At 52.2% G+C, this 12,930-nt stretch overlaps 1 protein-coding gene across 8 annotated transcripts in view; it reads right to left on the bottom strand.

Annotated features, from left to right (window-relative positions):
* The window catches only part of RCCD1 (RCC1 domain containing 1), a 33,287-nt gene extending 20,429 nt beyond the window's left edge, over positions 1–12,858 (bottom strand). For 5 of the 8 annotated variants that reach the window (XM_078449039.2, XM_078449041.2, XM_078449038.2 and 2 more), the window contains exons 1-8: positions 12,355–12,858; positions 10,957–11,155; positions 10,477–10,873; positions 10,197–10,318; positions 7,938–8,036; positions 7,432–7,599; positions 6,889–6,918; positions 6,211–6,296 (exon numbers count right to left, since the gene is read on the bottom strand). In XM_078449039.2, coding sequence (XP_078305165.2) covers positions 6,211–6,296; positions 6,889–6,918; positions 7,432–7,599; positions 7,938–8,036; positions 10,197–10,318; positions 10,477–10,873; positions 10,957–11,125 — 1,071 coding nt within the window. In that variant the 5' untranslated portion in view covers positions 11,126–11,155; positions 12,355–12,858. Of the gene's footprint in view, positions 1–5,715; positions 6,297–6,888; positions 6,919–6,943; positions 7,323–7,431; positions 7,600–7,937; positions 8,037–10,196; positions 10,319–10,476; positions 10,874–10,956; positions 11,156–12,354 lie in introns of those variants that run through there. The other 3 variants (XM_060627639.3, XM_078449042.2, XM_060627641.3) reach the window with 3 other exon arrangements.
* Positions 12,859–12,930: the final 72 nt, after the last annotated feature.

Raw genomic sequence — 12,930 nt, 5'->3', positions numbered from 1 at the left:
GAGCGTCCGACTTCAGCCCAGGTCATGACCTCACGGTTTGTGGGTTCGAGCCCGGTGTCAGGCTCTGTGCTGACAGCTCGGAGCCTGGAGCCTGCTTCCGATTCTGTGTCTGTCTCCCTCTCTCCCCGCTCCCCCACTTGCCCTCTATCTCTGTCTCTCTCTCAGAAATAAGCATTAAATTTTTTTTTAATTAAAAAAAAACCCAGATGAATGGATACAGAAGATGTGGTGTACATACACAATGGAATATTATTCTGCCATGAAAAAGAATGAGCTCTTGCCATTTGCAACAACATGGATGGAGCTAGAGGATATGATGGGACGTGAAGTCAGGCAGAGAAAGACAAATACCATATGATTTCACTCATGTGGAATTTAAGAAACAAAACAAGCTAAGGAAGGAAAAAAAAAAAAAGAAACCAAAAACAGACTTTAAACTATAGAGAACTGATGGTTAACAGAGGCGACGTGGATTGGGGGAAGGGGCGAAATAGGTAGCAGGCATTAAGGAGTGAGCTTATCACGAGGGGCACCAGGTGCCGTATGGAAGTGCCCAATCACTATATTGTACACCTGCAACTAATATACCGCTGTATGCTAACTATCCTCGAGTTAAATTAAAAACTTAAAAATAGGGGCACCTGGGTGGCTTGGTCGGTTAAGCGTCCGACTTCAGCTCAGGTCATGATCTCACGGTCCGTGAGTTCGAGCCCTGCGTCAGGCTCTGGGCTGACAGCTCAGAGCCTGGAGCCTGTTTCGGATTCTGTGTCTCCCTCTCTCTGACCCTCCCCCGTTCATGCTCTTTCTCTGTCTCAAAAATAAATAAACGTTAAAAATAAATACATAAATAAATAAAATTAAAAAAATAAAAACAAGAAAGATCTGAAGTCAACAACCTAACTTTAAACTAGGATAAAAAAAAAATAACTAAAGCAAAAGCTCACAGAGGGAAGAAAACAGTAAAGACTACAGCACACATAAAGGAAACCAATAGGGAGAAACAAAACCAAAAGTTGGCTCTCTGAAAACATAAATAATATTGACAAACTTTGAGCTAGATGGACTAAGGAAAAAAAGAGAGAAGACTCAAATTATTAAAATCAGAAATGAAAGTGGGGACATTACTACTGATTCTACAGAAATGAACAAGATTTGAAGAGTATACTATGAAAAATTGTATGCTAACGAGTTGGATAACCTCCATGAAATGGACAAATTCCTACAAACACAAAACGTACTGAGACTAAATTACAAAGCAATAGACAATCTGAATAGACATATAACTAGTAAGGACATTACATCAGTAATCAAATCTCACCCAACAAAGAGAAGCCCAGGACCTGAAGGCTTCACTCGTAAATTCCACCAAACATTTGATGAACTAATACCAATGCTTCTCAAACTTTTTCAAAAAAAAAAATGAAGTGGGGGCGGGGAGAACACTACCCAACTCATTCTGTGAAGCCAGCATAACTGTGACACCAAAGCGAAAGGCATTACAAGAAAACTACACACCAATATCCCTTTTAAACATTGACACAAAAATCCTCAGCAAAACACAAGCAAACAGAATTCAGAAGCATTTAAAAAGGATTACACACCAAGACCAAGTAGGATTTATTCCTGGAATGCAAGGACGATGGATGATTACACCACATGAACAAAATGAAGGAAAAAAACACATGATCATCTCAATCAATGAAGAGCATTTGACAAAATCCGACACCCTTTCATGATAAAAGCACTCAATAAAATAGGGAAAAGAAGGAAACTATCTCCACGTAATAAAAGCTGCATATGAGAAACCCACAGCAAACAGAATAAATGGTCAAAGACCAAGTTTTTCCTTTAAGATCAGGAAAAAGGCAAGGATGCCCACTCTCACCACTTCTATTTAACACAGTACTGGAGGTTCTAGTCAGAGTCATTAGGCAATAAAAGAAATAAAAGGCATCCAAATTGGAAAAAAAGAAGCAAAACTATCTGTTTGCAGATAATATGATCTTATATAGAAAACCCTAGGGGCGCCTGGGTGGCTCAGTCGGTTAAGCGTCTGACTTCAGCTCAGGTCATGATCTCGCGGTCCGTGAGTTCAAGCCCCGCGTCGGGCTCTGTGCTGACAGCTCAGAGCCTGGAGCCTGTTTCAGATTCTGTGTCTCCCTCTCTCTGACCCTCCCCTGTTCATGCTCTGTCTCTCCCTGTCTCAAAAATAAATAAAACGTTAAAAAAAAATTTAAAAAAAAAAAAACCAAAAAAAAAAAACCCTAGAATCCACAAGGAAACTATCAGAGTAAATGAATTTAGCAGAGTAACAGGATACCAAAGCTGTACACAAAAATCAAGTGCATTTCTATACCCAAACAACGAACAATCTTAAAAGGAAATTATAAAAACAATTCCGTTTACAATAAAATCAGAAAGAATAAAATACGTAGGAGGTGAAAGACCTGTACGACGAAAACTACAAAACACTGCTGAAAATAATTTAAAAAGACATATATACACGGAGATACAGCCCATGTTCATGGAAAGACTTAATATCGCAAACATGTCAATACTACCAAAAGTGATCTACAGATTCAATACAATCCCTATCAAAATCCCAGTGACATTTTTGCAGAAATAGGAAAACCCAAGGTGCCTGGGTGGCTCAGTTGAGCAACTGACTCTGCATTGCAGCTCTGATCATGATCTGACAGTTCATGAGTTCAAGCCCTGCATCTGGCTCTGTGCTGACAGTGTGGAGCCTGCTTGGGATTCTCCCTCCTTCTCTCAGTCCCTCCCCTGCTTGTGCATACACGTGCACTCTGTCTCTCAAAATAAATACATAAGCTTTATTTTATTTTTTAACATTTATTTACTTTTGAGACAGAGACAGAGCATGAACAGGGGAGGGGTAGAGAGAGAGGGAGACACAGAATCCGAAGCAGGCTCCAGGCTCTGAGCTGTCAGCACAGAGCCTGACGCGGGGCTCGAACTCACAGACCATGAGATCATGACCTGGGCCGAAGTCAGATGCTTAACTGACTGAGCCACCCAGGGGCCCCAATAAACTTTAAAAGACAAAAAAACAAAAAACAAAAAAAAAACCATCCTAATATTCACATGCATTCCTGAAGGGACCCTGAATAGTCAAAAAATTCTTTTTTCCTCCCCCCCCCCCGCCTTTTTTTTTTTTTTTTTTTTTTTTTTTTTTTAAGAGCCTGACCCAGAGCTCCATCCCATGACCCTGGGACCATAACCTGAGCCAAAATCAAGAGTTGGATGCTCAACCAACTGAGCCACCCAGGTGCTCCCCAAACATTTCAAAGTTTATTTTGGGAGAGGGGGGCACAAGCAAGGGAGGGACAGAGAGAGAGGAGAGACAAAATCCCACACAGGCTCCGCACTGTCAGCAAATAGCCCATGAGATCACGATCTGAGCTGAAACCAAGTGTCAGATGCTTAACTGACTGAGCCACCCAGGCACTCTCCCCGCCTTTTTAAAAATTTATTTTGAGAGCGAGCGAGAGAGAAAATATGAATCCCAAATAGGCTCCATGCCGTCAGTGCAGAGCCCAACGCAGGACTCAAACCCACAAACCACGAGGTCATGACCTGAGCTGAAATCAAGAATCCTCAGATGCTTACCCGACTGAGCCACCCAGGCACCCCACCCCCAAAACATTCTTGAAATAGAAAAACAAAAGTGGAGGACATACTTCCTGATTTCAAAAGCTACTACACAAAGCTACAGCCATCACAACGGTGTGGCCCTGGCATAAAGACAGATATAGAGATCGATGGAACAGAACAGAGAGCCCAGAAGTGAACCCTTGCAAGTGATTTTTGACAAGGGTGCCAAGACCAGCCCATAGGAAAAGAACAGTCTTTTCAACAAATGGTGCCGGGAAAACTGGACAATCACATGCAAAAGAACGAAGTTGGATCCTTACCTAATACCAGGCCTGTAAATTAACTCAACATGAAGAAAGGACCTAAATGCAGCTCCTAAAACAATAAAACTCTTGGAAGAAAACACAGGAAAAAAGCTTCAGGACATTGGATTTGGCAATGATTTCTTTAATAGGACACCAAAGGCACAGGCAACAAAAGGAAAACAAGTCGGACTTCATGAAAATTAAAACTTTTTTTTTTTTTTTCACATCACCAGACCCTATGCACAAGAGTAAAACAACAACCCTCAGGAGAAAATATTTCCAAATCACATATCTGATGGGGAATTAATATCCACAATACATAGGGAACTCCTAAAACTCAACAAAAATCAAATAGTGCAATTCAAAATGTCCAAAGGACTTGAATAGACCTTTTTCCAAAGATACATGAATGGCCAATAAGCACATGAGATGCTCTGCATCGCTAATCATTAGGGAAATGCAAATCAGTATCACAAGGAGATCGCACCTTACACCATTATTAGGATGGTGATCATCAAGGACAACAGAAAACAAGTGTCGGGCAAGGAGGTGGAAAAATGGAAGCTCGTGCACTGCTGCAGGAACTAAAAATGATACGGGGCTCCTGGCTCACTCACTCAGCGGAGGGCACGACTCTTGATCTCAAGATTGTGAGCTCAAGCCCCACGTTGGGAGTGGAGATTACCCTAAAAAATATATAAAATCTTGGGGCACCTGGGCGGCTCAGTCAGTTGAGGGTCTGACTTCGGCTCAGGTCATGATCTCATGGTTCATGAGTTCGAGTCCCACTTGGGGCTTGCTACTGTCAGCACAGAGCCTGCTTCAATCCTCTGTCCCCCTATCCTTGCCCCTCCCCCATTCATGCTCTCTCTCAAAAATAAACATTAAAATTTTTTTTTAATATATAAAATCTTAAGGGCACCTGGGTGGCTAAGCATCCGACTCTTGGTTTCAGCTCAAGTCATGATCTCACAGTTCCTGCGTTCAAGCCCCGGGTCTGGCTCTGCACTGACAGCATAGAGCCTACTTGGGATTCTCTCTCTCCCTCTCTCTCTCTCTCTCTCTGCCCCTCCCCAGCTTGTTCTCTTTCAAAATAATAAATATTAAAATCTATAAAATCTTAAAAAAAAGTTAAAGAAATGGTATAGCCTCTGTGGGAAGCAGTATGTAGGCTCATCAAAAAATTAAAAAGAGAATTACCGTATGACCCAGAAATTCCACTTCTGAGTATTCACCCAAAAGAATCGGAAACAGAGCCCCAAAGAACTATTTGTACACCTATGTTCATAGCAGCATTATCCAGAACAGCTGAAACACAGAAGCAACCCTGCGACCATCAACTGAGGAGTGGATAAACAAAATGTGGTATGTACATGAGATAGAATACTCTTCTGGCCTAAAAAGGAAATCCTGCAATATGCTATAACATGGATGAACCTTGAGGACATTATACTAAGTAATAGAAGCTAGTGACAAAAAAATATATAAGATCCCATTTATATGAGGTACTTAGACTAGTCGGAATCAGAAAGACAGAAGGTATAATGGTAGTTTCCAGGGGAGAGTAGGGACTCATTGTTCAATAGGGTAAAAAGTTTTGGGGCACCTGGGTGGCTCAGTTAAGTGTCTGACTCTTGATTTTGGCTCAGGTCACGATCTCAAGGTTTGTTCAAGCCCTGTGTTGGCTTCACATGATGGAAGCCCGCATAACAATACAAATTAACAAACCGCACACAGGACACCACATGGATGGATCATACCGCGTTCAATGAAAAAAACAAAACACAAAGGAACATACGCAGAATGGTTCCATTTACATAAAGTTCAAAGGCAGACAAACTATAAGGACACGCGCAAGGGTGACACAATTCTAAGAGAGAATAGGGGAGGGAGTAACAAAAGATGACCCCCAGTGGTACCCAATCTCCACCCTAACTTCAGTCACCTCGGGCCAGGTGGGGGAGCTTCAAAATCTACCCCAGCCTAGGCTCCCCACGTGGAGGGTCTGATCCCACAGCGTCTGCAGTGCTGGCCTTGGGCTTCGCTTCCAAAGCTCCCAGGTGTTTCTAACATGAGGACAAAGTGGAAGGCGCGGCCCTGAGGTGAGGCGGGAGGGGCGGGTGCGGGCATCTGGGCTGCTGGCTTCCTTGCCGGGGGTGGGAGTCTCACAGACGTTAACTGTAGAATTTACCATACGTTTCTCTTATGCCCTCATCTGGAGCCGTCAGCCCTCCGCTTTCTCCACAGCATACACGTAGGTGTTCCAGGGCCCACAGCTCACAGCCCTTACCTGGAGCCGCTTGTCTACAAAATACTCCACTCGGCGGGGCCGATCCAAGCTGCTCGTGTCCTCGTGGCCAAGCTGTCCGTATTTACCTAAAGTGAAACGAGCCCCTTGGCCATCCTCGCCGCTCGACCTTGGGGCTGCCCCCCTCCAGGAAGGAAATTCAGTCCATGCACCACAGTGCTGGGTCTAATCCTCCACTCCGCTGGGGTCTGCTCTGGGAGATCAGGAGACCGGGCCACAGAGTCCTCAGGGCCAGGCGAACCCCCAGGCCCCCAAGGGGGCAGCTGCAACCAGCCATTCCGGGCAAGATGCTCTTCTGGGCAGGCTGCTCCTCGCCCCAGATACTCGGAGCAGAGATTTCTGTTGGAACCTTTTTTTCTGCCCGGTGCAGACCAACAGACGGGTCATCAACGCTGCCGAACTATTCCCTTAAGACAACTTTTCAGAAAGATAAATGGGAAGTACTAACAGCGTCTCTTTTTCTCCTGTCTGGTCTCTGAGCTTTGGTGTGCTTGGACCGGTTCTGGACAAGGGGACACACAGTTCAGACCCTGTGGCCCCAGTGGTCAGGCCGAGGCCCCTGCTTCCTCACGGCTGCATGGCTGTCGTCTCCTGCCCTCTCCTTCCCAGTCCCTTCCCCTCCCACTGGCTCAAGCGTCACCCGAGCAAGCCCTTACTTACCCCAGCCCCAGGTGTAGAGCTCCCCCGTTCCTACAACCAGAAAGACAGGAAGGGGCTGTCACAAGGCACTTGTCTACACGGCCCGCCACAACCCCCAGCCAGCACCTTGTACGTGTCACGAGCTCTGCTGGGCACAACAAAACATACTCTCTAACGACTGTGTGACGGCACTCAGGGTGGTAAAGGACGCAGGCTGAACCAGTCTACCCTCCTTTCTGCCAGCTGAGGGGCTACATCTCACAGCCACCGAGTTCAGGAGTCTTAGAGGCTGGACCGGGCAGGCCCTGCTCTCAGACAAAGGAGGCCAACACTAGCCTCCCTCCAGGAGGGGGGACCTTCGGGGACTGCCGGCTGGGGACCTACTGCTGACACCCCGCGGGGGCCGGGGCCGCAGTCACTGAAGTGAGGCAGCTACTCAGCACTCGTCGAAGACCCTGAAAATAGCAGTGTTTAAGGTGATCACACTCTTTCCCGGAGCGGGTGTGGGACCGGGAAGAGGGACTTCCTGCTCCATTGTGACCCAGCCCGCCCAGCCCCACTCACTGGTCACCACTGCTGTGTGCCGGGATCCACAGCTGGCCTTGACTGCATCTGTGCCCGGGGGGAGATCCAGTAAAGCGGGGAAGGGCTGGATGGCTATGAAGGGGGCCAGGCCTCCACTCTCACCCTCGGCTGTCCTCACGTCAGAACCGTCTTCCTTCGGTCCACTGGCTTCAGGGAAGCAGGGAGCGTGATGAGGATAATGGCGGTTCACAGGGAGCACGGACCTACCCCTTACCCACACATTAGCTCCTCTGGCACAAAAGCGCCACGGAGCACCTTCTGTCCACCCCCCGCACCCCCAGGACGTGCTGGGCTCGACAGGTCCGCAGGGAGTGTGGTGTTGACGCACCAGCCTCACCGCTCTCCCATCCCTAGGGGCCAAGGGTCCTGCAGCGGGGCCTGGGGTCCCACGTTGTCATGTGTCCCTTCTGAACACCGTGGGGTCTCAGGCCAGCACGTGGCCAGGAGTCCGGACTGACAGAAACACGCATAGAACTGACTCTCACCTTCCCCTGCAGCGGTCTTGCCAACCTCTGCCAGGCTCCTGCTGGGCAGGGCCAGCTGCCCGGATTCGTTCCAGCCCCAGATATAAATATCGCCAGTCTCTGAAAAAGAGATAAAGGGGACCCATCAAATAGACTGTAAACCCCCACAACCTCCAAGGACCCCTGAATCCATCCAAACTCCCTTGTACCCTCTAGCTCCCTGGGGACAACAAATGCCTGCCCTGCCCAAGTTAGCACGGGGCAGAGCCTCCCTCAGCCCCCAGCAGTTTCCTGGTCTTTTATTTCTTTTTATCTATTTAGAGTGAGACGAGTGGGGGAGGGGCAAGGAGAGGGGGAGAGAGAATCCCAAACAGGCTCTGCATTGTCAGTGCAGAGCCCAACGCGGGGCTCCCTCTCACGAACCATAAGATCATGACCTGAGCCAAACTCTTGACTGACTGAGCCCCCTAGGCGCCCTGGACTAACACCATCTTGGACAAACCTGCCATGACAACAGCCCTGTGGCCTGAAGCCTTCTTGAGCACAGCCCCCTGACACATTCTTTTTTAGATCGTGCACACAAAAGCCCTTAAGAACAGCCTTGGGGCGCAAGGTCTTTGGATCTGCTCTGGAAAGGAGTCTGACACTTAACTATTCTCAGTCTCCTCCAGGTGGTCTCCCAGCGTGGACTCCCCAGCCTCGAGGGCTGGGGTGGGAGGTGGCGTCGCAGCCGACTTGCAGCTGCCCACCACACACGTCCGGAAGTAAACTGTTTCTCGTCAAGCTGGACTAGGCCTTTTCTTTGGTCCACAACTTCTTTGGAGGTCATTTTGCACAAACTTCCCTTTCACGGAACGTCCCACAACACACACTTCAGAAATGTGCCCTTGGAAGTTCCCAACGTTTCCCTTTCAAACCCACTGAGCCCACATCCCTTTGTTAATCCGCCCTCCCCCCACCCAGGTACCGTTGAAGGCGTTTTCTGGAAGCTCTCACCTCCCCGTCTCCCACAACACTACAGTTTGTTGGCTGGGGCAATGACTCTCCTGTAAAAACCCACTAACGACTGTAGCTCGTTTTTATCAAGCGTTCGATCTATGCCAGTGTTTCAAGCACTTTTCAAATATAATCACCCACTCCTCGTGACAGCCCTACAGAGGGTCGCATGACCACATCCTGTTTGATTTACGAGAAGACACGCGGCATGGACGGGTTAAGTGCCCTGCCAAGGTCACAGGGGGCAAAAGGATGTCTGCTCCGAAGCACCTGTGCTCCAAACACTCTAGGAAACAAGGCTCCCAGCTCCTTCCGACCCATAAGTGTGAGACTTCCCATCCAGCTCCTCTCTTCTCTTCCCTCTGGCCCAGCAGTGTTCAGGTCTGGCTGCCAACCCAGGGCCATTACATGAGACTATGGGGGCGGAGGTGCAGGCATAAGTTGTTACAGCTGCCCTGACCCCCGGAGATGTAAGTGGCAGCCAGAGCCCCAGATGCAGACCCTTGACTAGATCTGCTCCCAGCCCCACCCAACACCCCAGGAATCAGCTGCAGCCAGGGCCCTGCCAGGGCGGCGAACTTACAATCCGAAGCGAGGGTCCTCACTCTAGGCTCACCCTCCCCACCCTCATCCTCCCTCATCCTCCCTGTGGGCATCTGAGCGTCCCCTGTGGGCCACGCGTCACGGCCACCTGACTCACTGCAGCCTTTCTTCTCCATTCTCCTTGGCTCAGCTGACCCCTCACCCCTTCATGCACCCTTGCAGTGTTTTAGGAAGGCAGCCCTGCCTGGAGGCGGAGGGATGGGAGAGGTGGGAGGCCAACAACAGAAGGTAGAAAACAACTACAACAGTACAGGTGTGAGTGGGTAATGGCTGTGACAGAGGGGTTGAATTTTTTTTTAGTGTTTTATTTATTTCTGGGAGAGAGTGCTTGAGCATGCACTCCTGGGGGGGGGGGGGGCAGAGGGGGAGAGAGTGAGAGAGAGAATCCCAAGCAGGTTCCACGCAGTCAGTACAGAGCTAGACGCCGGGCACCATCTCACAAACCCTGAGATCATGACGTGAGCCGATATCAAGAGTCAGATGCTTAACGGACCGAGCCACCCAGGTGCCCGAGAGGGGCTGAACTTGAAAGGCATGTAGGAGTCCCGAATGACTGAGCTGATTAACGCAGGATGAACTTGGAAGGAGGCCCGGCTAGGCCACCCACCCACACCGGAAAAGAAGAAAGGTTTGGAGCCTTGGAGCCCCCGAGTTTGTCTGGAGAGGCGCTAGGTCACTTACCACTCACACACACGGAGTGCCAGCCCCCTGCAGCCACCTCAGCCATGGGTACGCCCTGCAGCGCCTCCAGCGGCCTCGGCTCCAGCTCGGCCTCCAGAGTCCCGTGGCCCAGCTGTCCATGCCTGAGCAAGGGAGACCCCGGTCAGGTCTCCCCTTCCTTACCGCAATCCCACTCGGCTTGCCCCCACACGGTCACCTCCCTCGCGGAGCCACGTTCATCTGCCCCCGCCCGCCCCCGCAAGAGGCCCACGGGCCACACCCGGCCACGCCCCCCACTCACCGGCCCTGGCCCCAGGAGAACACCTGGCCCGCCTCGTCCAGCAGCAACGCGTGCTCGGCGCCCAGCTCCAGCCGGCGCGCCCGCAGCTCGGGGGCCAGAGGGCTGTAGAAGGGCGGCCGCGGACTCACGTAGGCCCGCGCGCCGGGCAACAGGGGCAGGGCCCCGGCCCGGGGCTCACCGCCCGGTGCGTCTTCCCCCTCGACCTCCGGCCCCACGGTGTGGGCCCACAGGGGCTCTCCGCTCAGCGCCGAACCCGGCGCCCAGGCCTGCAGCTCCGTCCCGGCCCCGCGTCCCGGCCCGGCGCGCAGCACCACGAGGAGCGCCTCCGAGGCCCACGCGTCCCTGCAGCCGCCCGCCGCGCAGCCCGCGGAGCCCGACAGCTCCAGCCGGCCTCCACCTGTGGGGACGGAGAGGGGGCTGGGGAGCGGGTAGGCCACTCACCCGGGGTCGTGGCCGGATGGGGGGGCGCGGGACGCTCACGGGTCACGAAGGCGGTGTAGCTCCAGCTCGCGCTCACGCGGCAGACGTCCTCGCCCGGGGTCTGCAGCGGCTCGGGGCTGTGCACCTGGCGCCCGCGCCCCGAGCCCAGCGCCTGCCCGAAGCCGCAGAAACCGAAGCCGAACCAGGATCCTCGGCGCTCCTCGGCCATGCTCGGGCGGCGCCCTCTGCTGGCCGCCACCTGAATGGGGTGGGCGGCGGGACAGGGTTAGGAATCCTACCAGATTCAGGGGCTGCCTAGAATGGAGGCACTTTCCCTGTCCTCCCTTGGACTCAAGCAAGCTCGGCGTCGCCCAGAGTGGGCACCAGGTATTTAAGTGGCCTCTCCCTTAGACGTTGGCCTAGGATCTGAGCCCCTCCAGCTCCAAATTCCCAGTGTCAGGCACGTTATCCCGTGTAACCTTGGGAAGCAGAATTCCCCCCATTTGACAGAGGAGACTCCCAGAGAAAGTAGCCTTTACAACCACACTGTGCTCCTCCCACCAGCGCAAAGCGGAGCGCTTGGGAGACAGTGCCCCGTGCAGGTTACAACCAGCTCCAGGGTTCCCACGTTTGCCTCTGCAGGTGGCCGTGTCTGTGTCCTTGGCCAGTTAAGGTCTCTGAGTCCGATTCCGTTTCTTCAGTTTTACAAAAGCAAGGGGTAGGAAAGGGCGCTGTCTGTACCTACCCCGTCTGCGTGGAACAGGTGGAAAAACGGGCTTCAGTACTGGCACATATCACGATAGGCACAAGGGAAGTATTGGTTTATTAAATCCAGTACTTAGAGTGGATTTAAAAAAGACGAGTGGTACTGGTTTTCCAGGGACCTATATAAAAATAATTTCAACTGGACCTCACCTAGTCATGTATTCGTTCTACAGGCATTTATTGATTCCTTGCTCGGGGCCGATGAGAAAGACAGCTGTCTGTCCCCGAGGAGCTCACACATAAAGGGGAGACAAATCCACAGTTCAGTGGTTACAAAAGCAACGCCGCTTCTTCCGTACAGCATGCTCGGCCTGATCAGAATTTCACATTTTCAAGCGTTGTACGTCAGCTACTGGGTCCCTCCTGCGACCAAACCTCCTTGACCCGGACCCGGGCTCCTAATCCCTTCCGTGTAGTCCCAACCCAAGGGAGTCTCTGACCTCGTTCCTGACCCTGTGCCCTCCATCCTCTCGGGCAGCTCCTTCCGACCAGCACTCTAGAGGGAGGAAAAGCTGGGGAGCAGGGCAGCCGTCCAGGAACGGCGTGCCAGGCCCTGGAAGGACCCGGCTGACAGCCGCCGCGGAGGAAAGCTTTGAAGAGCCGCGCCCCGAGCGAGGCGCCCATTGGCTGCCGCAGCCTCCCCCGGCCAATCGCCGGAGATGAAGGTGACGTCGCGTTCGGGGCGGCGCTCACCTCGCCGGCCGCGGTCAGCGCTGCGGTCTGTCCAGCTCGAGTTCCGTCAAGCCGGCCCCGGGGCTTGCGCTGGGCCGCCGCGCCCTCGGTGTGAACGAGGTAACTTCCGGTGGGCGCGGGCCCGAGGCAGAGGTCGGGTCGGACGGCCCCGCCCTACGCAGCCACGCGCGGGGCCGCGGAACTCGGGTCAGAATCCAAGTCGAAGGGCTGGCGAGGAGCCACTGCGCAGACACGTGCTCCCCGTCATTCCCCTCACTCCGGGACGGCGGCAGCTCACCCACACGCGCGGGACCGATGCCCGACAGGAAGCAGCCTACTAGGCGGGAGCCTCGGCGAGCTTAACCTTCCATTGGCTCGGGGCCTGTCACTCATCTATGTGAACCAATGAGCCTCAATCTGGGCTCCCAGAACAGAAGCAGGCTTCTCGCGGACTCCCCGCCCCGGCGGCAGGTCGGGGAGCTCTTGCCCTCACCTGTTTCAGCTGAGGGTTTTTTCCAGGAGGGAAAAGCATGCCCCGAGGACACACCCACCCCAAATCCGGAGCAAGGCCCGAGTGGAGGCCACTGGGAAGTTTCA

The sequence above is a fragment of the Panthera onca genome, chromosome B3 (genome assembly GCF_046562875.1).
Source record: "Panthera onca isolate mPanOnc1 chromosome B3, mPanOnc1 haplotype 2, whole genome shotgun sequence".
Classification (NCBI taxonomy): domain Eukaryota; kingdom Metazoa; phylum Chordata; class Mammalia; order Carnivora; family Felidae; genus Panthera; species Panthera onca.
Note: the sequence above shows the minus strand (reverse complement) of the source record. Positions and strands in the feature narration are given on the sequence as shown.